This window comes from Mustela nigripes, chromosome 1, assembly GCF_022355385.1.
Source record: "Mustela nigripes isolate SB6536 chromosome 1, MUSNIG.SB6536, whole genome shotgun sequence".
Taxonomy (NCBI): domain Eukaryota; kingdom Metazoa; phylum Chordata; class Mammalia; order Carnivora; family Mustelidae; genus Mustela; species Mustela nigripes.
The window spans coordinates 180,529,793-180,556,013 of NC_081557.1; the positions used below are offsets into that span (position 1 = coordinate 180,529,793).

The window sequence follows — 26,221 nt, forward strand, 5'->3', positions numbered from 1 at the left end:
AGCCACATTGACTTTGGCAGTAAAGAAGAGCTTACTACTATACAGGACGGCTTGCATTTTCCGAGTTTTGGAGGTGGGGGTTCCTTTCCATCCTGTCCTTTTCAAGAGGGCCACAAAGAAGGCTAAAGAACCTTCACAGAAAGGTTTTCAAAGTGAGTGATCTGACTTTCAGGAGCTGAGGAAGGAGCCATACATAGAGTAGACAGAGATGACCATTCACATTAAAAAAACATCTGGTAGAAAAACCCCACAATAAGGGAGCCTGGCAGGGATTATGAACTTGCCCATAAGAAAATAACTTGGTTTAAACACCTACTAGACCCAAAGAGTGAGACATTCCTAACAGTATCAGTCTCCAGTCTATTGAGAAGGTTCTTGCCCCTCTTCTTACTCATTCCCCCTTCCTACTCTCCAAGTCTGGAGTGGTAGGAAACTACATGGGGTTTAGGAATGAGGAAGGAGTTAGAAATAACACAAGGTAGGGATGAAAGAAGCCAACCAGAGCAGGAAGGGGAGAACCTGAAGACTTTAATCCAAATCCAGAATCCGGTCTTACATAGGACTAGACATTTTGGTTTCTTTTTTCTTTTTCTTTTTCTTTTTTTTAAGAGACAGGGTCTGGCTATATGTTGCACTCAGGCTGGAGTGCAGTGGCTATTCACAGGTGCGATCCCAATTATTAATCAGCACGGGAGCTTTGACCTGCTCTGTTTCCAACCTGGGCCAGTTCACCCCTCCTTAGGCAACCTGGTGGCCCTGCGCTGCCGGGAGGTCACTATATTGATGCTGAACTTAGTGTGGACACCTGATTGGCATAGCGCACTATAGCCCAGAACTCCTGGGCTCAAGTGATCCTCCTGCTTCAGACTGCCGAGTAGCTGGGTCTACAAGCCTGGGCACCACGCCCAGTGATATTTTGGTTTCTAAATTGAGACCTGTACATATTTTGGGACTTAAGGTAATTAGAAGGCTTTTACTTAAAAAGAATGACCAGAAATGGGGCACCTGGGTGGCTCAGTCAATTGAGCGTCTGACTCTTGATTTCGGTTCAGGTCACGACCTTGGGATCATGGGATCGCAGGCTCAAGCTCTGCATCAGGCTGGCACTGGGCATGGAGTCTGCTTGAGATTCTCTCTCCCTCTGTACCCACCCCCACTCATTTGCTCCCTGTCTCTCTTGAAAGACAAGGAAAGGAAAGAAAAGATAAGAAGAAAGAATGACCAGAAAAGTTACGGGCCTCCTCAGTTTAGTTCTAGGGCTCAGAGAAGAGCTAGTCCCAGCGAGCAAGCATAAAAAGATGGAGGTAAAACTGCTTTAAGATTATTTACCATGAGGACCCAAATAAATAAAATCATGAATGAAAGAGGAGAGATCACAACTAACACCAAAGAAATACAAATGATTGTAAGAACATTCTATGAGCAATCCTATGCCAACAAATTTGACAATCTGGAAGAAATGGATGCATTCCTAGAAACATATAAACTACCACAACTGAACCAGGAAGAAATAGAAAGCCTGAACAGACCAATAACCAGAAAGGATATTGAAACAGTCATTAAAAATCTCCAAACAAACAAAAGCCCAGGGCCAGACGGCTTCCCGGGGGAATTCTACCAAACATTTAAAGAAGAACTAATTCCTATTCTCCTGAAACTGTTCCAAAAAACAGAAATGGAAGGAAAACTTCCAAACTCATTTTATGAGGCCAGCATCACCTTGATCCCCAAACCAGACAAGGATCCCATCAAAAAGAGAGCTATAGACCAATATCCTTGATGAACACAGATGCGAAAATTCTCACCAAAATACTAGCCAATAGGATTCAACAGTACATTAAAAGGATTATTCACCACGACCAAGTGGGATTTATTCCAGGGCTGCAAGGTTGGTTCAACATCCGCAAATCAGTCAATGTAATACAACACATCAATAAAAGAAAGAACAAGAACCATATGATACTCTCAATAGATGCTGAAAAAGCATTTGACAAAGTACAGCATCCTTTCCTGATCAAAACTCTTCAAAGTGTAGGGATAGAGGGCACATACCTCAATATCATCAAAGCCATCTATGAAAAACCCACTGCAAATATCATTCTCAATGGAGAAAAACTAAAAGCTTTTCTGCTAAGGTCAGGAACATGGCAGGGATGTCCATTATCACCACTGCTGTTTAACATAGTACTAGAAGTCCTAGCCTCAGCAATCAGACAACAAAAGGAAATTAAAGGCATCCAAATCGGCAAAGAAGAAGTCAAATTATCACTCTTCACAGATGATATGATACTATATGTGGAAAACCCGAAAGACTCCACTCCAAAACTGCTAGAACTTGTACAGGAATTCAGTAAAGTGTCAGGATATAAAATCAATGCACAGAAATCAGTTGCATTTCTCTACACCAACAACAAGACAGAAGAAAGAGAAATTAAGGAGTCTATCCCATTTACAATTGCACCCCAAACCATAAGATACCTAGGAATAAACCTAACCAAAGAGGCTAAGAATCTATACTCAGAAAACTATAAAGTACTCATGAAAGAAATTGAGGAAGACACAAAGAAATGGAAAAATGTTCCAGGCTCCTGGATTGGAAGAATAAATATTGTGAAAATGTCTATGCTACCTAAAGCAACCTACACATTTAATGCAATTCCTATCAAAGTACCATCCATCTTTTTCAAAGAATTGTAACAAATAATTCTAAAATTTATATGGAACCAGAAAAGACCTTGAATAGCCAAAGGGATATTGAAAAAGAAAGCCAACGTTGGTGGCATCACAATTCCGGACTTCAAGCTCTATTACAAAGCTGTCATCATCAAGACAGCATGGTACTGGCACAAAAACAGACACATAGATCAATGGAACAGAATAGAGAGCCCAGAAATAGACCCTCAACTCTATGGTCAACTAATCTTTGACAAAGCAGGAAAGAATGTCCAATCGAAAAAAGACAGCCTCTTCAATAAATGGTGTTGGGAAAATTGGACAGCCACATGCAGAAAAATGAAATTGGACCATTTCCTTATACCACACACAAAAATAGACTCAAAATGGATGAAGGACCTCAATGTGAGAAAGGAATCCATCAAAATCCTTGAGGAGAACACAGGCAGCAACCTCTTCGACCTCAGCTGCAGCAACATCTTCCTAGGAACATCACTAAAGGCAAGGGAAGCAAGGGCAAAAATGAACTACTGGGATTTCATCAAGATCAAAAGCTTTTGCACAGCAAAGGAAATAGTTAACAAAATCAAAAGACAACTGACAGAATGGGAGAAGATATTTGCAAACGACATAACAGATAAAGGACTAGTGTCCAAAATCTATAAAGAACTTAGCAAACTCAACACCCAAAGAACAAATAATCCAATCAAGAAATGGGCAGAGGACATGAACAGACATTTGTGCAAAGAAGACATCCAGATGGCCAACATACACATGAAAAAGTGCTCCATATCACTCAGCATCAGGGAAATACAAATCAAAACCACAATGAGATATCACCTCACACCAGTCAGAATGGCTAAAATCAACAAGTCAGGAAATGACAGATGCTGGCGAGGATGCAGAGAAAGGGGAACCCTCCTACACTGTTGGTGGGAATGCAAGCTGGTGCAGGCACTCTGGAAACCAGCATGGAGGTTCCTCAAAATGTTGAAAATAGAACTGCCCTATGACCCAGCAACTTCACTACTTGGTATTTACCCTAAAGATACGAACGTAGTGATCCGAAGGGGCACGTGCACCCGAATGTTTATAGCAGCAATGTCCACAATAGCCAAACTATGGAAAGAACCTAGATGTCCATCAACAGATGAATGGATAAAGAAGGTGTGGTATATATACACAATGGAATACTATGCAGCCATCAAAAGAAATGAAATCTTGCCATTTGCGACAACATGGATGGAACTAGAGCATATCATGCTTAGCGAAATAAGTCAAGCAGAGAAAGACAACTATCATATGATCTCCCTGATATGAGGAAGTGGTGATGCAACATGGGGGCTTAAGTGGGTAGGAGAAGAATCAATGAAACAAGATGGGATTGGGAGGGAGACAAACCATAAGTGACTCTTAATCTCACAAAACAAACTGAGGGTTGCTGCGGGGAGGGGGGTTGGGAGAAGGGGGGTGGGGTTATGGACATTGGGCTTTGGTGAGTGCTGTGAAGTGTGTAAACCTGGTGATTCACAGACCTGTACCCCTGGGGATAAAAATATATGTTTATAAAAAATAAAAAATTTTAAAAAAAGATTATATACCATATATTGTGTTTGTTCCATGTGATAGTTATAGCTTAACTTTTTTTCTTATTATAAAGGTAATACATGCATGTAGTAGATAGTGTGAATAATGAACAAATCAAAATGAGAACATAAAAAGTATTAATAATTTAACTAGGCAGAGACAACATTTGTTAACGCTTTGGTGTACATTACTTGATTTCCCTTCATACAAGTTTGTCTAGCGTAGCATATCATATGCTTTTTTGCATTGATAAATATTCATTTAACCAAACTGTTGAACAGCTCTATTTCTTAACATAACAGTTTGTGAGTAGTCAGAATATTCAATAAAAAGAGGAACAGGCCTGGTTTTGTGAAAGCAAACCTCTGACATTTATATAAACCACTTCATTTGACCAAAAAAAAAGGAAAAGAAAAAGAAAAAGAAAGAAAAAAAAAAAGAATTAACTGCCAGCCATAAAATACTAGTTTTGTTTGTTTCTAGTTTGCAAAAACCAAACAGAGGTGAGTAACCAGATATCCTTTATCAGGGAACATTAAGACAGGCTTGGTTGTCTAGAGAAGCGAGGCTGGGAAGATCTTAAATGTTTTGGCTTTGCCTTCCTTACCCAAAAAGGAATAAAGCAGGCTCAAGAATTTATGGTGCTGGGAACACATCCAAAACTTAAAAATAAAACTGAATTTATAAAGGTCTCTTTTAAAATTCTGCCACCACAAAGTAGGTACTTACTGGGCTATTAAGAATCATCAGGCACTGGTCAAAATGATGATGTTCCATGATTGAATGGCAGTAGAGCTGAGCAAGTGGGTGTTCACTTCTGAAACAGATTTTGTTGAAGAGAGAAAAACAGATTAAAAATTACCCATTTCCCCAACATGTCAGTGTATTAGTGTCTCCTTAATGCTGGTTAATGAAAAAAGAGGGTACTGCACACAATTAACCAAACTAACAATACTCTCTTCTTTCGCCGAGGAAGAGGTTGAATTAATCTCTGTGGAATACAGAGTCAAGTTGTTCTCAAATAATCAGTGTAATTAGTGCCAGTTCAGAGTATGAACAATTTCACTGATTTTAATATTGATAAAACAGTAGAAGGAATAAGGACAAGGGACTCATTCTTCTAAACATGAAAAAACTTTCTGAAATAATTGCACCAATTCTATTTTTCAATTTCAAAACTGCAATTAGTTTAAAATCTGAGACAAACGTCAAGGTTAGTGTTTCCTCTGAAACAAGGCTGAAGGTCAGCATCTTCACACGTGCCTCCATACCCAGAGAGAGTGGACTGAGATGGAATGATCAGGCGCGAGTGAGGAAAGGCACAGAAAAGGGGCAGAGTCGGCGCACATCCCCCTTTGAAGGCAGGAAGGAGACAGATGAGTCAGAACAAGTGCCCTTTGTGGGATCCAGGTTATTTGAGTATAGGATATCCCACGAGCTCGTTCATTTGAACTTGGGGAAAACTGTGGAGATCATGTGGCTGAGTAAAGGGAGTGGGAAGGACATTCTACTCAGTTCATTATATGTAACAGGGAGTCACAAATCAAGTTCTAAAGCATGACAAGCACCGTCCTCTGCCTCATATTTCTCATGACCCCTTCACATGTGAATATGAAGCGTAATTTTCACTATTTTTTTCTTTAAAAGAAGAAGTTAGAGTTCCTGCCCAGTCTCTCTTCCTAAAATTTATAGGACAGGGGTTTATGAATTGTAAAGTACAACACAAGTGTTAGATAATACAGTGGGCCTGTTATTTCTTTATACTGCTATTTGAATCAATAATTTATGAATCATTTAATTTGAAGACAGAGAAGCTGCCCAACACTGAAGGAACGGGACACAGGAAGAAACTGAGTAGAGTCAGAGATGCTTAAGGGAAAACAGAAACAATAAAAGGGAAATGAAGGCAAGAGAACGGGCAACCTCCTCTGTTCCTGTTGTTTAATCTACCGCTGATACTGCTGACCCCAGACCTCCATTTTCTGTGCTGTTTTAACCTTTCCAAGTCAACTCCTGCCTGCTTGTCTTTGCTTCTTCCACATTTAGTGAGTTGTATGATGGACCAGACACTGTGCTTATCATCAGACAACAGGAAGACAATAGATGAAGTAAAATGAGCAGATTTATTAAAAAGAGAGAGAAAGAGATTTGCTGAAATCGAAACTGGAGATGACTGGAAGTTGGTTAGGAGACTACTGGGAAGCTAGCAGTCCCAGTTCTAGTAATGTTGGTATAAGATAGCCCAGACTCGGGTGACGGAATCCTGCATATTGAGAAGCAGAATTACCTGAAAACTGTTTAGGAGGTAGTAGGAGTTGGCATGAATCCCAATGTGGGGACCCAGCAGGGATGATGGTTGGGGGAAAGGATGCCTGCCAAGTGTCTGCCTTATCATTTACCGACAGAGGGAAAGAGGGAGAGAATGATCAGGGATGGGGCATGAAGGAGGGTAAGGTTTCTAGCCGAGGGTTGGATCTGTTGATTTTAAGGTGCCTGAGGTCTAGAAAGTACTTGGTCTGTAGTCGGGTCTGGGCTGGAGATGCAGACTTGGAACGCATCAGCCCACATAGGTAATAGTCCGCGTCCCTTTCTGGATGGGCCGCGGCTGAGGACCGGAAGGCCCAGGGTAAACAGAATTATGGCCTCCCTTCTGTACGTTCTCTACTTTGGCCACAACCTTTTCTCACCACTCAGACCAGCTATGCTGAAGCCAGCTTCAACAGGGCAATTGCAGCCTTCCCCATTCCTTTCACTTCTAGAATATCTGCTTATTTTCATTTATGTAAGAAATCCAGGGACATATGGTATTAGTTTAATGTCCATTTTGTTCTGCCTGTTGTTTACCGTTTATACGTCTATTACCTTGTTAGACTGTAAACCTCTTGAACTTGGTCAGATCTGTTTTCCCTAATGATAATAATTAACATTTACGGAGAGCCTCGAACATGTCAGGCACTGTTGTACTAAGTAGTTTATATTTAATTTTTATTTAATATGGGACATTTCCGTTCTCCACATCCAAATCCTCAGCCCAGGTCTGACTCCAGCCCCTGGTGCAGCATTGAGTTTCATGTGAGATTTAACAGACCCCCTGCAGGGGTTGACTAGGAGAAGCTCTGCCTTCTAGAAGGTTCGTGGCCACCCCACCATGAGTCCCTCTTGACTCTGCCCGAAGCTCTCTGCCCTCACAGCTGGTGTCCACGGGAACTCTCGTGTGGCACCCCCACGTGTTGAGCCTAGGGGATGGAAGAGTTAAGGTCCACAGAGGTCATTTTTGACCAATGGGGCACGGGAGCTTGTGGACGGCTGCCCCTCTCTGCTCTGTCCCTGTCCATATAAACAGTTCTGGGTCTCATTTCCTAAGACTTCTCCAAAGCACCTGGCAGGACGGAGCCCCAGCTTCCTGGATGGGTGGACAGCTGGTAGCTCATCCTTCCCTTGGCTTCTCCTTCCCTGTTTCCCACCCGCCGGCCTGCGTTCCTGCTCCCTGGGGACCACATATACAAATAAGCTGTGTGCACACCAGCGTTCATGTCAGGCTGTGCCCTCCCGGCGGGACCCAGGCCTAGACCTCTCTAAAATGGGCATTTTAGCATTTATTTTTTAGACAACCAAGAGATCGGAGGGATTATCTAACTTGTTCAAGGTCAATATAAATGGCCGAGCTGGGATTCGAACACATCCCCTCACCACGTCACGCTGGCCCAGGACCCCACAAGCACTTTGCATACAGCAGCTGCTCACTGACCTAGTTAGAAGCCAGACCAGAAATGCAATTGCGAGGCCGCAATGCAAACAAGTTTAAAATGCTGAGCGCACATCACATTTTTAGACAATGCAGAAAGGACTGTTTCATATTAGAAAAACTTCTCAGGGTGTGGGAGAGATGAATGTAAATTATGTGTGTTTGTCTTTACTTACGTTCTAAAAATAAGGATTTATGAATCAATAAAAGGGTGACAAATGCCCCAAGTTTCCTGTTTATAAAAATATTCATGGACACCCCTGTATTCTACATCCCATTGCTTTCCACTCTTTCAAATACAAGGCTGTGCTTCTTTCTGTGAGATCCTGTCAGAGGGACCTGTGTAAGCCCCCACCGCCACCGAATGTTATGCCCCCACTGAAGGCAGTGAGCAGTACGGACTGGACACTCTCCCACGTTTTCCTCTTGTCCTGCAGTCGTCTGTCCATCTCTGAGAGCGGTGTTAGGATGTCAGTGTCCAAATCAGAATGATGTTCTAGAAATAGAAAGCCTCAGAAATCAATAGAAAGTGTAAGCTCTGTGAGAAAAACAATGCCTGCTGCCCTAGGATTCCTTTTTATAGACTCTTCACACGCCCTGCTTCTGCTTCTCGTCCAGGTGGATGGCTCTGAGCTCGGATCTCTTCACTGCTCTTGGTAAGCCCTGTCAGCCCCACCGAGTTCTTTACTTCCCACGTTCTCTCTGAATCATCGCTGCTGTATTTGAGTGGCTGGGGGTCATTTTACCTTCACATTCTCTGTGATCACATTAGATGCCACAGATGTTCAAGCTCATGACTCGTTGGGTCTTTGGACCCGCATTCTTTGACTATCTTGACCCCACGTATAGTCTCTGTTCACGTCAATGATACGTGCGCCCTTCTTTGTTCTACAGCTGTGAGGTGCTGCCAGATGCACTATTTCTGCTGTGGCCTGCTCCATGTCCCACCATGGGACGAAGCAAGATCCTGAATTCAAATGTATGTCCTTAATAGTATCCCCATTTGAAAATGCTAAGATTAGGGCACCTGGGTGACCCAGCTGGTTAAGTGTCTGCCTTTGGCTCCAGTCATGATCTCAGGGTCCCGGGATCGAGTCTCATGTCAGGATCCCTGCTCAGCTGGGAGTCTGCTTCTCCTTCTGTCTCCGCCCCAGCCCCTGCTTGTGCTCTGGTGCTCTCTCTTACTCTCTTTCTCTCAAATAAATAATAATATCCTTACAAAAAAGAAAAAAAAGAAAGAAAGTGCTAAAAGCTGGAGAGTATCTACTCTGTGCTGGGTACTGTTCCAAGTCCTTTACATTTATTTATACTCCTTAATCCTTGTTAAAACAAAACAAACTGCAAGACAGATACTGTCATTATTCCATTGCACAGAGAAGGAAATAGAGAGAGGGATATTAAATGACTCACTCAAGGTCAGATGGAGTCAGTGTTTGCTTTTGCACCCAGGCGTCTGGCTCGAGCCAGCCTTTAACCACGGTAACCATCATAGCCACTGCGGGGTAGTCTAAGGACTAACTGAACTCATGTATATAAAGGACTAAAGAGTTCCCAGTGCCACATGGTAAGGGCCATAATAAGTGTTAACTTCTATTATTATGATTATTATTAGATAGTGACATTAGGACTCCTTGAACTAGCAGTTCTTGCAATATTGAGAGACTCTAGTCTCTCAAGCCCTCCACCCTAATAGGGAGCAATCTCATTTCTGGCTAATAGAAACTCTACCCAGCTGAACTTCACAAAGGGTGATTCCTGTGCTGTCTGCCCTGGTGAGGCCCTCGGAGCCCGCTGACCATCTACTGTCCGCATGCGGGCCTGGACTCCAGCTCACTGCCATTCCTCTGCTAGAGTCAGGGAGACCAGGGCACAGACCCAGGACGCAGACATGGTCTGATTATGGTTACCAGGAAACTCTTTTATTCTGGTTTTACAGAAACTTGGCAAAAAAGAAAAAACCCATTCCTTTAATCATTTACCTCTTCTAAGTACCACACTATTTATTATTTTCTCCTCATTGCCAACACTCCTCCCCCTTCTGCCCTTCTCGTCCCTTCCTCCCTAAGTACACACACATGCACACACTTCCCGGTTCCTCCATTTTCATCAATGGCTCCATCGCTGTTCCAGTTTCTTGGGTCACGAGTCATGATTTCCCCCTTCCTTCATGCATATTAGCATCTGTTTTGTAGTAAATGGAAAAACACTTTTTCCTCATCTCTTCCTCCCTGTAGCCAGTATGTGAGAGGCACCATGTACACAGCAGCTGTTCGAGCCTCTGGGCTGAACTCCGTGCTCCCAATTATTACCCACTGCACCTTGTGTCTGATGTTCAGTCATCCTTCCTTCCTCAGCAAGGTCCTTATGACTCACTGCAAAGGCTCCTGGTATCTTCACTCTACCACAGCTCGAGCTTGCTGCTTAGTTTTATAGCTCTCCCTCCAAGGGGCCGCTACCTTCTACTTGTTCATGCTCTGACTCTCCGTCCTGGTCAGTGGAGCCTTTGGACTCTGCACTGGGCCAGCCATTGCTGTTCCCTGAGAATGCCTACCCACCTCCAAGTGTTTCTGGGCTATTTTCATTCCCTCTCCTCTCCAAATCCTACCCACATTTCAGGATCCACTTTGTCTCACTTGGTCCTTTGACTGGAGAGGGACTGCATGTGTCTTGACCCATCTCCTCTGCCGAATGCTTACAAGTCCACATTACAAAGCACCTCAGTACTTACTGGGTATTTTTCTTATATTGAGCACCACCATTTCATGAGACTTTGAAAATTACTTAATTACAGGAACCACATTTTATACTTCAGCTCTCTTTCTGCCTCACAAAGTGCTGGGCCCTAGTAATTGCCCATTAGCAGGCTGCCTAAAAGGTAGGACACTTTCACTTATTCTTTTATAAAATACCAAACTCGAATCTAACCAAATAAATGCATCCACAACAGTCTTCTTATACTGACTGCCGGCCTAATGCAAGAGGATTTCAACATGAGCCGAGGGTCACGCTGTGCTTTCTCTAGTAGGTGTCTGTGACGTTTTGTCCCCATTACTGCCTGTTTTTAAAATAACAATTTAATATCTATCACAAACCACTCTCGGTTTTACCCACCCAAATGGGAGAAGAAAGCACAGCAGTGAACTCTTCCTCCAAATATTTCAGTGGCACACTTGTGGCTCTCTTCACAATGACAGTTTTCCTAATCAAGGAAGCCACCAAAGGACCAAATAATGGATCAAAACATGGTTTCCTATATATCTTACTTCAAATTAATTTTCTAAAAAGATGTTCAAGAAGAACGAATGACAGGAGAAGTTCAGTTTCTAACTTCAGTACGACATGAGTGCTTTCCATCTTTTTGATATATTAGTTTCAGTTCTGTGCCTTCTCTGACTGTAATGGTTTTCTTCATGTAGTGTTTGGTACTGACGAGACTGGACATGGTACCCCTTTTTACAAGTTAGCTCTATAAGGGAATGTTTATGGTACTCTTATTCCCCCAAGAGTCCCCTGGTTATGAAAATCCTCCTGAAGTATTACTCGTTCACCACTAAGGAAAGAAAAAAAAAAGCAATATCCCTGGAAAATTCTTGGTTTCCTCTACTCAAACCACAGAGATGTAGGAAGAAATAAAAATCTCTGAAACTCCTTTAGCTTTTCTTCTTAAAGTTATTCTTACTTGGTGGAAGTCTGCTTTGTGGGGTGTGTGGAGGCAAGATTCTCCAGTCTCTGAATTTTTCCCAGGACTTTTTTTTTTTTTTTTTTAAGAGAAGATGACGTTTCTCCAGATGTTTTTCCGGGTAATTATTTTTAAATAAACAAAGGAAAAAATAGCTGAGTGTTTTTTTTCACTCTAAAGCAGGGCAACATGCATCTTAAAGCCAACCAGAAACTAATAATATTACGTTCAGCTTTGAGGTATGGAGGCAATATACACCACTGTCTTGGATCTTCTGGCTGTGTTTGACCCACAATAACATCTTTCCATGTCGTTTTTCCTTTTTGTAATTACTCCCGTGTTAACATGAGGCTCAGGAGCACGATCGCATGGCAGAGCACATAGGACAAAGGACATGGCATCCAGCCTGTTCTCCAAAACGTTTCCTCCTTAAGTTCAGATCTTAAAGAGGAAAGAGCCAGTCTCTGACAGCTGGGCAAGAGCTTGCCATCTTTTCCCATCAAAGGTCAGCAGAGGACACGGTGGCCGCATCACTACAATTCTTGTTATATGAAGTTTTCCGTTTATTTAGATAAAGGGAATGTGACTCGAGAGCTCTCTGAAATTCCCTCGAGATATCAGACATCTGGAACTTCCTTAAGGGGTCTCCCCATTTGCTGCCTCACTTGCATACCTAAAGAAATGCTCAGTAGTAAGAGATGTTGCCATTAAGATGTAGGCTTCTCAACTATGTTGCTATGAGTAAATAAACATGTCCCAGTGGCTCAAAAATCTAAGTGATGTCACCTTTATCATCTCATTTGTTATTGCAAATGTTACTTAAGGATGGCCCAGGAGGGAGGAGCCTGAAATGCTTGTCTCCAGTTAGTATCTGCTATGAAAAGCAGCCAAAAAGCAGGCTTTTGATGTTGACAGGACCATCACTAGCATCTGTTGCTAAGAATTAACACTTAAATACACAAGGTGCATTCCACCCGCTATCAATACATGTTAGCTCTTAAAACTCACATCAACCCTATGAGGTAGGTAAGCTATTATCGCCATCATATAGACCGGGAAATTGAAGCACAGAGAAATCAGCTCCATTGCCCAAGGTCACACGGGAAACATGTGGCATAGTGAGGGTCTGCATCCTGTCTGACTGCAGGCCCCAAATTGTCTTCTCTAAGACCAACAGCCCCCTTCTACTGGGTGCTCACTAAGTACTCGGGATCGAGCTAAGCACTTTTTAGATATCATCTTCTCTATTTCAGGGTAAAATTCTATCGTTTTTGAACTGGTCTTAATATATTGTTTCCTAATGAAGCTCTTAAGCTGGGTATACATAAACCAAAGCAACACTCTTGGTAATTATCTCGTGAAAGATGATTCTCAACACAATGTTTTTTTGAATTTCAGGCCAGAAATGTTACCAACACAATATTGGATTTAGTTTTTTTTTTTTTTCCCATTTCACTTAAGTAAAACCAGAGTATGTTATGGGGCCTCAATCAATTGAAATCTGGTACCATCAAATTTTGCTGCGGTTTTACTTTAAAAAAGACGGCCCTAGGGGCGCCTGTGTGGCTCAGTCGGTTAAGCGTCTGCCTTCAGTTCAGGTCATGATCTCATGGGTCCAGGGATGCGCACCGCCCCCCCACCCAGCTGGGCTCCCTGCTCAGTGGGGAGTCTGCTTCTCCCTCTCCCTCTGCTCCTCCTCACTGCTTGTGCTCTCTCTCACGTGCTCATGCTTTCTCCCCCAAATAAGTAAGTAAGTAAGTAAATAAATAAATAAATTAAAAAAAGACAGCCCTCCGATTTAATAGAAACATTTTCTTCTTTAGCTGGGGAAAAGGCGCCTTACCGCTGGATGTAAGAGTTATTCACACCCCGGTGGTCCAAGTCATGGCTGAGAGCCGCGATGAGCAGCGCAAGGATCTCCAGGTCAGTCAGCTTGCTCTGCTCCACCGGAGATGTCCGCGGAAAGAAAGAGAAAGACCACTTGGTGAGTTTCATTATTCTACCTCTGTTCACAAATCACGTGCTTGTTTTTCCGGGTGCTTTCCGCACTTAGGGTCACAAAGGACTCGGCCTAGAATCCTATTCTGCAGGGAATTAGCGGTACTTTGTCTTCAGAAGGGGATTATTATAAACGTCATTTATGCACACAAAAAGGGGAAGTGCCTCAAGCAATCGATCATCAGTCCACCTACGGTAAAATAGCATTAACTCTTCATTCTCTACATCTATGTGGAATCATTAAAATAAACTTTAACTAATTGCTGTCTGCCTTCCAGCTGCCTGCGGATTCTGCTGCGCTCGCTCTGCTGGTGACTGCTGGATCCTCAAGGAACAGAGACAATGTGAATATTAAGCAAAACAATACATAAAAAAGAGGACTAGAAATGAAAAATCTGGCCTTAAAAGGTTGCACAATATGTTGCAAAGCCAAATAGAGGTTATTTTGGTAATATCTGTCATTTGTATTATTTATCCTGCTGGTCTCCTTCATCAGTAAAAAAACAAAGTCGAATTCATTATCAGCTCCACTTTGCTGGAAACTCTCAACACTCTATATAGTATGTTTATAAGATTAGACAAAATCATCATTTTGTTATTCTTCATAAAAAGCACGGACAGTCTTCAGCTGTATAATCCTGATGACCTTTCCACAGTTCAAAATAAGTAGATCCTATTTTTTTAAATAAATGTTTGCTATGGCAGGGAAATACTACTATGGTATTTCGTATGGCCTCTTAGACAACAACTCCTTCTTTTAGCTCTAGCCAGTTAAAATGTGCTCCCTATGGAAAGAGAGACAAAGAATAACATTTTTAGAAATTACTTAAAAAAAAAAAAAAGCATGGAAGCTCTGAATGAAAATCAGTTATTTGATGGATGCCTGGAATCACCTACCTAGAAGAACTATTCAAGTCCCAATGAAGTTAGAACCTAAGACAGAGTTATGGATAAAATATCGCCTGGAAAGGAACGAATTACTTGAACGCTTTCTGTGTCGATCTTCCTTGTACACAGTCTCTGGTCAATGTAGATGATATTAAAACCCTTTCCGTGAGATGCGACTTAACAAAATTTAACTGAGTGCTCCAGAGAAAATGTGATAGAGAACACTGGAATTTGCTATGAAGCCACTTGAGTGGTTCTGCAGGAATTCTACTATGGAGCAGGTTGAATGGGAACACGAGAAATTTGATACTTTTTCTTATAGAAGAAAATTCTTCTGGAGAAAATATTTGCCCAAAGACTATTAAATTTAACATGAAGTTATTTTAAAGATTTTTAAAAATAGGCCTTTATGTACTGCATATAGAAGAAAATTAATAACTAAGTATTTTGCCATGCTAGTCTTCTTCAACTGACAAGATGTCATTTATTTTGTAAGTGGCAACAAATATTATTCCAGTCATCGTTACTGATTGCATACTAAAAAAAGAAAGAATATGCTGTAGATTTTACTACCAAAGCAAGAAGTCTTAAATATAAGAATGGCTCTAAAAAGTACCTGAATCTTGCCTGCTTTTAGAGCAGCAAACATGCACTGAGCTGTATTAAAGGCGTGTCTCCAATTATGATAGGCAACATTCTTCCGATAATTCTTCTTAACACTTAAAATCCACCTGCAAAGAACCTTTAGGAAACAAAGCATAAGTAGTAAAAATACTTGCTAATATCACACGTTTACTATGTTCCAGGCACTGCACAAAGCCTTCACCGCTAACCCTCAGGATTCTGGGGGAGGCACTACTACTCAGATAATTTCACAGATGAGGAAATGAACATTCAGAGTGGTAACTCGCCCAAGGTCACGATGCTTGTAAAGGGAGGGGTTAAAATTCAAACTTGAATAGTCTGACTTCAGAGCCCACCATGTTGACCACCATGCTAACTAAACAAGATGTAAAATATAAGAGAGCCCTAAGGAAGGTATTTTTTGCATAGGTAGGGAGGGCACTGACTAGCTTTTTAAAAGATATCGTGTTCATGTGCCAGCAGGAGAATCCAAATAGATAACTATGTATGGATTCACTTTTAGAGAGTCATGGAAATAGTGGCTCTCAAGTTCTTCTCACGTTCCTGGTTTTTCGTTCTTTAAAGGTATTGGGTGCAAGGCTGTGCAGATGGGTTGGGGGCTGAGACACAAAGCACATGGCCAAGCACAGAATAGAGCTCCCAAGTCCTGAGACAATCAGCAGGTCTTTTGTCCCTTTTAAACTATGTTTAAGTATTCAGGCAGAGTTACTGCTTGGTTACCAAGAAGTAATTTTTAAAAATATATATGCAAAATAAAGCCCTGGGGTCCCCGTGAAAAAGATTTATTTTAAAAGATGGGAAAAAAGACAGACTTCAGAAAAATCTCAAAAGCTGGGTTTAATTCAATTTCTGAGTAGTGTATTCAACAAAATCCCCAGAGACTCTTGGGACCTAAGCATGGTTATTTTTTGTTTGTGTTAGCATCAGAGTCTGTCTCTCTTCAATTCTGAATGATTTACTATACTTTGGGGGATCTGTAAAAATAAATATGTGCTTCTTCCTACGTATATCACTGGAGATACTTCAAACACAAAGAGCATTGCCCTGGGGTATGGAAAAAGTACCAGGCAAAAGAACGTTGCTCTAACAATATGCAACACAGAATGACTGGCTGCAGAAGCAGGCCAAAAACAAGGTTCCTTCTTTGTTGGTAGAAATTGCTTATACAGGATTTGGTGGAAAATGAGTGCTTTCATAACCCTCTTTTTCTTTTTCGGTCTTTTTGTTCCTGTTCTCTAACGCAGTTCACAGGGAGTTCTGGTAACAAGCAACTAGAATGTCCCCTAGCTCTTGCAGCTCCAAGTCACCTAACTCAGCAGAGGATTTCTGTGTGCCTAAGACGGGCGTCCGTTAATCCCAAGTCCACTGCAGTTTCTTTCATCATGACCATTTCTGAACAAAACCAGCTAGAAGATGATAGTTCCCTCTTATTGGCAGAATTTAAGTAAGGGCTCTGAACTTGCTTTGATGTGCTTAGAAACTATAAAGTGTTATAGAAAATTGCTGGTGATGAATTAAAGAATCAAGGAAAGTAAGCAGGAAAACCCAAGAATTTAACCTATGAATATCTCTTTACTAATCATAAATCTGTAGATATAATTAAATGGGCACATATATAATATAATGTTAAATAAAATGACTCTTTGAAATACTAATTCCTGATGGACTATTCTATTATGCTTCTAATAACATGGACCTAAGAGGACTGGGTGATCCAATGGATACAGTAGTTAGGAACTAAATTTAAGTACAGTTTTGGATTCTATTATCAGGATAATCTTTTAAAAACATGGATTTTTTGAGTACAGTTGACACACAATGTTACATTAGTTTCAGGTCACAATGTAGCAGTTCAACTTCTCTATACATCATGCTGTGCTCACCACAAGTGTAACTTCTGTCTGTCACCATACAACCTTATTACAATATCACTGTGTTTCCAATGCTGTGCCGCTTTACTCCTGTGACCATGCCATAAGTAGAAGCCTGTATCTCCTAGTCTTGTTCATCCATCTTGACCACCCCCCCCCCAACCAACCTCCTCCTCTCTGGTAACGACCAGTTTGTTCTGTGTATTTATAGGTCTATCAGGATGTTAACAGCATTTAGGAAAATTACGGTCAGATCTCCTCAGTGCTTGGTGGATATGTCTGGCATCTTTAAATCCACAATACAGTCTTCTGTACAGGATTACTGAATGATTAGGCACCAGGTGGGTTACGCTAGGGAGCATGCTCAACCCACTGATCAATCTCCAACAATGACAAAGTCTTCCTATGTCCTGAGGGGCAGACTCGAGATGCTCTGGGAGAAAGAGAAGAACCAGAAAACAGCTCAGTTTCTGTCCTCAGGAATCTCAATCAGGAGTGAAAATGATAAAAGTACACATAGAAAAGGAATAAATAAAATCGAGACCACAAACTGTCAACAGTATTCTAAGTGGTATGAAGTCAAAACTAGGGTTGAGTCAGGCTCCTAGGAGAGAAAAGCGTGCTGTGGCAAGAAGTGGAGAAGCCTTGCAAGTGGGGCAGTCCATTCAGACTGTCCATTCACATCACATCACATCACATCAGGCAGTCCATTCATGTCAGAGAGGAATGATGTGTAAGATGGAAGGTGGAAATAAGCATAGCACATGCAGATTTGTTCAAGTAGAGTCAAGAGTCTGTTTCAGAAGTCAGCTGGAGCAATGGCTGCCATGTTTGTAGGAGAGTAACTCAAAATTTGGAAGACAAAAAGGGACATAAAGATTTGACAGATCTTTCAGTAAGAAAGATTCTTTGTCAGGGCAGCTTCATGATGCCAACATCCTCTCCAGCAATAACATTTTAATTTTATCACCCTTAAATTACACTGAGTATTATCTCAAATAAACACAACAGGAGAGTAACTAGGGCAGGAAGGCCAATCAGAATGACTGTGGTATTCAAGTTGATGTTGGCCAGAATCAGATAGCAGTTACTCAAAAAAAAAAAAAAAAAAAAAAAAGGGAGAGTAAATGAATGAGACATTGAAGAAAAATACCTGCCAATGAACAAAAATTCAAGAAAAGGTAAGAATAAAGATTGCTAAACAATTCTGAGTGACCAGGGCACCTGGGAGGCTTGGTCAGTTAAGCATCTGCGTTGGGCTCAGGGCTCCCTGCTCAGCGGGGAATCTGCTTCTTCCTCCTCTCTCTCCCTCCCCGCTTGCATGCACTCTCTCTCAAATAAACAAATCATTAAAAAAAAAAAAAGAATTCTGATTGACTATCATCATATCCAATACTCACACGCGATCTGAAAACACAAGTTTTTAAGAAATAAGAAATCAACTTCTAAAAACTTCATAAATAAGTATAAGGATCAGATTGCTTTGTTCTGACTGGGCCCTTTCAACACATCACTGCCAGTTTAACGTATGGGAAATCTCAGAACAGAAAGCGATTTGAAATGCTGTCTTGCTTTTTAAGGTCATGTAACTAGCAAGAAGCAGAACTGAGTTTCACATTTAGAACTGGCTCTAAGTGAGGTCTTTAGTCCATTAATAGAAAAGGCTTTTAAAAAGGAACCCTACAGCCTCCCGTAGAGAAATCTATGGGGTGATACAGTAAGAAGCAAAAACATCACGGGAGACAGGAACACATGTGTGTACGCCACATACAGTCACATTGTGGGTACACGTGTCGTTCTCACAAGACTGCCACCGGGGAAGTCACACCATTATCCCAAGTAACAGATTGTGAAACGGAGACCGTAACGGAGACTGTGAGAGAGTAATTGCTTAAAGAAATAAGAGTGAATGACCGGTAGAGCTAGAACTCACAATCCATCATTTTTCTACTCTTCTCATGTTATCTGAATTTCAAACAGGGGCAATAACCACTGAAAAGTGTTCCTGAGAGCTTCCTGAAATGATCACATAATATGATATCCCTCCATCAACATGAAGAGTGGATATTATGAGTCCAGAGATGGTCATTCTTTGTTTTCACCCAAGAGTCACGCCAACTTTGGCTACATTTAAGAAAGAATACCCCAAGAATTCCATCCATGGCTCTGTGTTCACCTAGCGGCATGAGGCCTTCCTTTTCATTCCCAGCTGTGAGGCTTTTGAGAGCAAGGACAATTCTCTGCTGAAATGAAGACTTAGCATGGTGCTGGGTACACTGTATACATTAATAAGGCTTCATTTTATGAATCTGTGGATTGCAAAATAGTCGAGACCTTCAAGGTATTTACATTTCCAGACAGGAAATCTGTATAAGACTAGAAATCTGACGGACCCGAAAAAAAATTAACTTTCAAGGCAAATTATTACATTTTCTTCCCCAAACAATCCTTTCTCTTCTCCCTTATTCTTCGATGCTATACACATAGCTATCCCCTGGTATCTCCAGATGGGTATTAGAAGATACTGATTGAAGTCCTGTTGTTTTCTGAGAGGTGACTAAAGTAATTGGCAGGGGTTAAAATCAGTTTTCATCCCCCTCCCAACATGGGTAACCCCTGTTCAAACCACAGGCTTGGCCTCACATCAAGTGCTTGGAGTCCCTCATTTCCAAAGGAGTTCACTGTGTTTTGGTCCTTCTCTGAACCATACCATGTTATCATAACCTCTGGGATCGGATCAGGTTACTTCCCTGTTTACAACTCCTCAGTGACTCACCATTATTTTCAGGATAAAATCCACATTCCTCTGACTAGCTCACAGGGATATATATGACCCCCCCCCCTGGCCGCAGCCCCAGCCCCACTCGCTCCTCCTGCCTTTGCTCTCCCCTGTTCTTCAACTAGGTGCTTGACAAATAGTAAGAAACCAGTAAATGTCGTTTTCTTTAAAAATCTCAGGTAGGCATTAGGTGACAGTGTATTGATTAATTCTCTCTCTCTCTCTCACACACACACACACACACACACGCGCGCGCGCACGCGCGCGCACACACACACGCACACGCACGCTGTCTCTCTCTCTCTCCTCCAAAGGACATGACTGTATTCTTACCTCATGTTTCATCTGGAAGTTCTGCACAAGGTTGAGGTCAGTGAACATCCGAATTGTGCACAGTGCCGTTTCTAGGTCAGACAGCTCAAAGTCACTGAAGCTGAAGTCAGTAATTTTAAGTGTCTGAGCAGATGGTACCACAGCGGCCTTAGGTAAGACAAGAACAAAATGAAGTGGAACTGTTAATTTTTTAAAGCAGCAGTGATTCACGAAGTTTTCTCACTTTACTATAGGGAAATAGCAGAGGTTTTTAAGAAATAACCTTATTTTAAACTTTTTCTTTTTAAAGTATACCCTAGAAATCTTTGGATAAAAGAGCTACTTTTATTTTTTGTTTTGTTTTGTTTTAAAATGAGTCACTTGGGGGTAACAAATATGGTTCCAGGTAGGTTATGTGGAGGAGAGAGGGTGGCTGCCCGGAGGTTGTACCTAGAACAGTAAGCAGAACTAAGGACTCCAAGGATCTGGCCCCTTCATACCTCCCCCCAGTCTCAGTCATTCAACAGATAGTTATGGAGGAATTATTCTGGCCTTAACCTAGTACTATGAGCTGGGGATCAGGTAGGGAGCAAGACAGTGATAATGTTCTAAGTATTTTCTGATTAATTGGCAAGACAATCTTACTCAGCAGATACTCTAGCTCTATTTTTCAGGTACAGAAGCTTAAGCACAAGGAGGCTAGCTGCCTTACCCAGAATGGCTCTGCTGGTTAATCCAGGCAGACTATCCTACTTTCAGATCTGACACAATCTCTACTGTGGAGATGAACAGAACCCACTTCACTCAAGCCTGATCATAAGACTCACCCAGGGTGCCCATTAAAAAAAAAAGCAAAAAAAAAAAAAAAAAAAAACCTCATTGATTCTGATTCAGTAAATCTGGGATGGGTCTTGAGAAGTCAGTTTTATTTTCTGGAGAGGAAACTCTTTTTTAATTAATACCTTTGGTTTTGAATTGATAATCATTTAATTGTAGTAAACACTTGCAATTTCTTCAAATATACCTCTTTTCATCATTGTTCATTTGTACCTCCAGCTTCTCCTACAAAGCACCTGCTCCATTCAACTGAACTGATGGACTCCTTTAAGGCACAGCTCGCATCCAAAGAAAAGTTAATTGCCCTTCAGTGCAGACCCCACTTTGGGAATATCTGTTTAATTTCAGGAAGTTCATTGTCATATAATTTCCTGTTTATCTGTCTCCTCAGTCCCCTGGGACCTATAGGCAGGACTGTATGTTACACATCCCTGTATCAATCCATCAAGAATACCGATGGATACAGTTTTGTTAACTGCTAACATGAAGATTTATTAAATGCGCAAGAGGGGAAAATCTTATTCCCTTCACTTATCGTGAGTCATAAGTTCCAGTTTTAAGGTCCCAAAACCACCAAGGAGGGTGAAGCTCATGAACCTGAGTTAGAAAACTAGCAGACCTGGTGAGTGCATTCCAATCTGTTATAAGAACAACAAAAAATGGATTTCTGGCTTCTGAGAAGTCAGGCCACTCTGAGCCCCAATTCTCATGAAGCAACACTGGCCAAGGCCAAGGCCAAGGTGCCTGCCTCTCTTGGATAGCCCAGAGGTGTCAGGCTTCTCTCTTTGATTTCCTGCCGGCCCGGTGGGCATCAGAACTTGCAGGAACCCCCACCCCCCAACCCTCTTGACCATTTTCCCGGCCAGCCCTTTAACTGCTTTAGCCAGATTGGGCTGCGATTCACCTGATGAAAAGAGGCTTTAAGTTGGTGCCAGGCAGAGGGAAGACAAATTAGGAAATCTGAACCCGGCTCCTTCCTTTTAATGTCTTTTCCTTGATTCCCTCCAAACCCCTGTTTTCCTAGGAGTGTCTAGGATATCGGCTTTTCCTCCATTGTTTCCAAAGCAAAAAGGCCAAAGTAGTAAAATCTAACTGAGCAATGCACAGCTTTCCCGTACCAATCTCAGGGCACTTGCCCATTCTCCTGCTCTCCTGACCTTCACATGGTACTTACATATATCGGACTCGTTTAAACTTTAATGTCACCCTTTTCATAGTCCAGACTAAGACTCTTTTCCCAAGCCCAACATTCACGAGAAAATATGCATTCTCTTGAGATAGTTCCACAGGCTACTGCGTGGGCTGACATGGGGAAATGAGGAGGATTTAACATGTTGAGATAAAGGGCTCCATTGTTTACAGCAGCCTCAGAGAGGAGAGCCCTCAACTGCTGGGCAAGCCGGCAGTGCGGAGGTGGGAATGAGCCCACCTTGTAACTCAAAGCAGATTGCAGCTGCTTCCCAAAACGGGCTGTGCTCCACAAGAGAACAGATGTGTTTTTGTTGTTGTTGTTGTTGTTGTTTTCCTTAGGGCATCGTTATTCTTACAGAAGTTGTCTTTCGTTCCTTCCACAAAGAATATTCTAGATGCTATGGGATACGGACAGCCAACACAGCTTGCCCCTCTCTCCTTGACCCTCGAATTCCCAACCTCTCTATGGAGAGAAAGCAGTCTTGTCTTGGGCGTGTTCAGTCACCCCACACCACGACTCAGCCTCTCCGGAGCAGACCCTGGTGGGGACACGCAAATGTTTGCCTTGGGAACCTTGTGCTCAGTGATACAGAGGTTCAGCATTTTCAGAACTGATTGCTAGCCAGCCGTGAGCATGTTGGAAGTCACTTACAGCCCTTGTAAACTGTCTCTTTGACCACTGCGGGGCAATTCAACTTTCTATGTGTCTTGAAATGGCTTGGGATAAAGGTGATTTTAAATAAAACTTATTGCCTGTAATTCTTACCATTTCATAAAGCAAGAGGAAATTCTTCATTTAAGTCACCTTTTAATGACCCTTTAATTCTAATTCTTCGACCCCTTTACACCATTTTTGCAAAATTTCTTAAAACACAACCGATTACGGAAGTGAAATTCATTAAGGGTGAAACTAAGCCTATCTTTGGGAGTAAGCCTGGACTAGGCTAAAGGAAGCAGTATTCAGAGTTTTTAAAATATTTTAATTTCTTATTGTTCTTAACTCAGAAGCAGTTGTTCTGAATGCCATCTGATAAGGAGCTAAATATTAAAGTGATCACAATTAGCTAGATTAACTACCACATTTACAGTTCAGCATTAAACAATGATCATAAAAGAACAATTTTAAAGCAAAGTGAAACACATGGAAAAAATGTATATTTGCGGGACACCTGAGTAGCTCAGTCATTTAAGGGGACAACTCTTGACTTTGGCTCAGCTCATGATCTCAGGGTCATGAGATTGAGCCCCACGTTGGGCTCTGCACTCAGTGAGGTGTCTGCTTGCCCCTCTCTCTCCCCTTAAGCCTCTCCCTGCTGCTCTATCAAATAAATGAATAAAATCATTAAAAAAAGGTATGTTTGCTATTAAGGGTTCTAGTCCCAGGGTTCCACTGACTTCATTCAACCTCAACAAGACATTCAGCCTCTCTGTTTTCTCATGTAAAATGAGAGGGTTGGGTTAAAGTGTCTCCGAGGTTTAATATTCTGAATTTACACTCTATTTATCTCTCCGGCCAGAGGACTCCAGCATCTCTTATTGCCTCCTCACTGTGGAACGAAGTGACCACCCTGTAGGTGGCATCTGAATCTTCCCAGTGACTTCCCTGTACAGGGCTCCATCTCCTGTCTGGGACCCTCTCCTCAGTTAAGGGAAATGGGTGGGTACACCTTAGCTGTTACGTTATGTTGTGTCTTTCATGCTTGATTCCACATTCATGTCACTGTCAGGCCTCCTCACACATGAGAGAAGAGATTGTCCACAACTCCTGACTAAATAAGGGCCACAACCTCCGCGTGCGTGTAGAGGATTAGACAGGGTAGCATCTCAACCTGCTGCAAGAATGCTCTAAATGAAAATTTGAGTTTCCTGAAATTGCCATTTGTATTTTTGTGGGGAAGGGTAAGGGAGGAGGCCTAAAGTTTTGCCATTTGTTTTTTAGGTTAATTAATACTCTTTCTCACCTCCAATCCTCTTTAACCATTTTTCCTCCTTAGAACGCACCACCCTCCCCAAGTTTTCATAAGCTAGTTCATCTCTCATCTTTCCCAGCTGCACCAGGGAAACACTCACCAGTGTGTCTCTTTGGTAGATATTATACCAAGATTCCATTAGCATCTATTTCAACCTTCTGCTAGTGAGCCTTCATTTTCTGAAGAGTCTAGAAGACTCAAAAATAAATTTCTGTGACTCCCTTGCAGCTAGGGTTCCAGACTGATTCTGGTTTCGTCAGTGAGGTACAGACATGCTTTGTTTCGCTGTGCTTTGCAGATGTTGTGTTTTGAACCAACTGAAGATTTATGGTAACCCTGCATCAAGAAGTCTGTCAGTACTATTTTCCACTAGCATTTGCTCACTTTGTGTCTCTACGTCACATTGTGGTAATTTTCACAATATGTTAAACTTTTCATTATCATTAATTACATTTGTTATGGTGATCTGTGATAAGGGATCTTTGATGTAACTACTGTAATTGTTTTGGGGCACCATGAATGTGCCCATATAAGACGGTAAACCTAACCGGTAAATGCTGTGTATGTCCTGCTGCTCCACCGACCCGCTGTTCCACCATCTCTCCCTCTCCTTGGGCCTCTCTATTCTCGGAGACAATAGAATAGTGAAATTAGGCCAATCAATAATCCTGCAATGACCTCTAAGTGTTCGAATGAAGGAAGAATCGCGCGTTTCTCACTTTATAAATCAAAAGGTAGAAATGATCGATCTTAGTGAGGAAGGCATGTCAAAAGCCAAGGTCAGCCAAAAGCCAGGCCTCGTGCTCTAGTTGGCCAAGTTGTGAATGCAAAAGAGGAAATTAAGGGTGCTACTCCAGTGAACACGCACATGATAAGAAAGCAAAGTAGCCTTATTGTTGATGCGGAGAAAGTTGCAGTGGTCTGGAGAGAAGATCAAAGCAGCCACAACATTCCATTAAGCTAAAGCCTAATCCAGAGCAAGGCCCTCACTCTATTCAATTCTATGAGGGCTGAGAGAGGAAGCTAAAGAAAATTTGAAGCCAGCAGAGGTCGATTCTTAAGGTTTAAGGAAAAGACGCCGTCTCTGTGACATAAAAGTACAGGATGAAGCAGCAAGGGCTGACAGAGAAGCTACAACAAACCATCCAGAAGATCTAGCTCAGATCATCCATGGAGGTGGCTACACCAAACTACAGATTTTCAATGTAGATGAAGCATATCCTATTGGAAGAAGTGCCCGGTAGGACTTCTGTAGCTAGAGAAAAGTCATTTGCATATATCTCCCTCCATTCAGTAGGTTGCCCTTTTGTTTTGGTTTCCTTTGCTAGTAAAACCTTTCTCCTTTGATATAGTCTCATTTGTTTATTTTTGCTTTTGTTGCCCTTGCCTGAGGAGACAGATCCAAAAAAAAAAAAAAAAAAATCACTGGGACTGATGTCAAAGAGTTTACTGCTTATGCTTTCTTTCAAGAATTTTGTGGTTTCCACTGTTACATTTTGAGTTTATTTTTGTATACGGTGTATGAAAGTGGTCCAGTTTCATTCTTTCCCATGTATCTGTCCAATTTCCTCAACACCATTTATTGAAGAGGCTGTCTTTTCACCACTGTATATTCTTACCTCCTTTGTGGAAGATTAATTGACCATATAAGCATGGGTTTATTTCTGGCCTCTCTTTTCAGCTGCATTGGTCTGTGTGTCTGTTTTGTGCCAGTACCATAGTGTTATGATTACTTAGCTTTGTAGTATAGTTTGAAAACAGGGAGTGTGATTCCTCCAGCTTTGGTCTTCCTTCTCAAGATCACTTTGGTTACTTGGAGTCTTTTGTGGTCCTGTGCAAATTTCAGAATTAGTCGTTTGAGTTCTGTGAAAAATGCTCTTGGCATTTGATAGGGATTGCAACGAATCTACAAATTGCTTTGGGAAATATGGACATTTTAATAATATTAATTCCTCGAATCCATAAGCACAGGTTGATTTTTCCATTTATTTGTGTCTTTACTTTTTTTCATCAAGGTTTTACAGTTTTCAGAGAACAAGTGTTTTA

General features: G+C 41.7%; 1 protein-coding gene across 3 annotated transcripts in view; it reads right to left on the reverse strand.

The window, feature by feature from the left end:
• Positions 1–26,221, reverse strand: part of PDE5A (phosphodiesterase 5A) — a 148,365-nt gene that overhangs the window by 15,495 nt on the left and 106,649 nt on the right. For all 3 annotated transcript variants that reach the window (XM_059377866.1, XM_059377880.1, XM_059377875.1), the window contains exons 12-15: positions 20,199–20,345; positions 15,187–15,312; positions 13,528–13,622; positions 4,990–5,077 (exon numbers count right to left, since the gene is read on the reverse strand). In XM_059377866.1, coding sequence (XP_059233849.1) covers positions 4,990–5,077; positions 13,528–13,622; positions 15,187–15,312; positions 20,199–20,345 — 456 coding nt within the window. The remainder of the gene's footprint in view (positions 1–4,989; positions 5,078–13,527; positions 13,623–15,186; positions 15,313–20,198; positions 20,346–26,221) is intronic.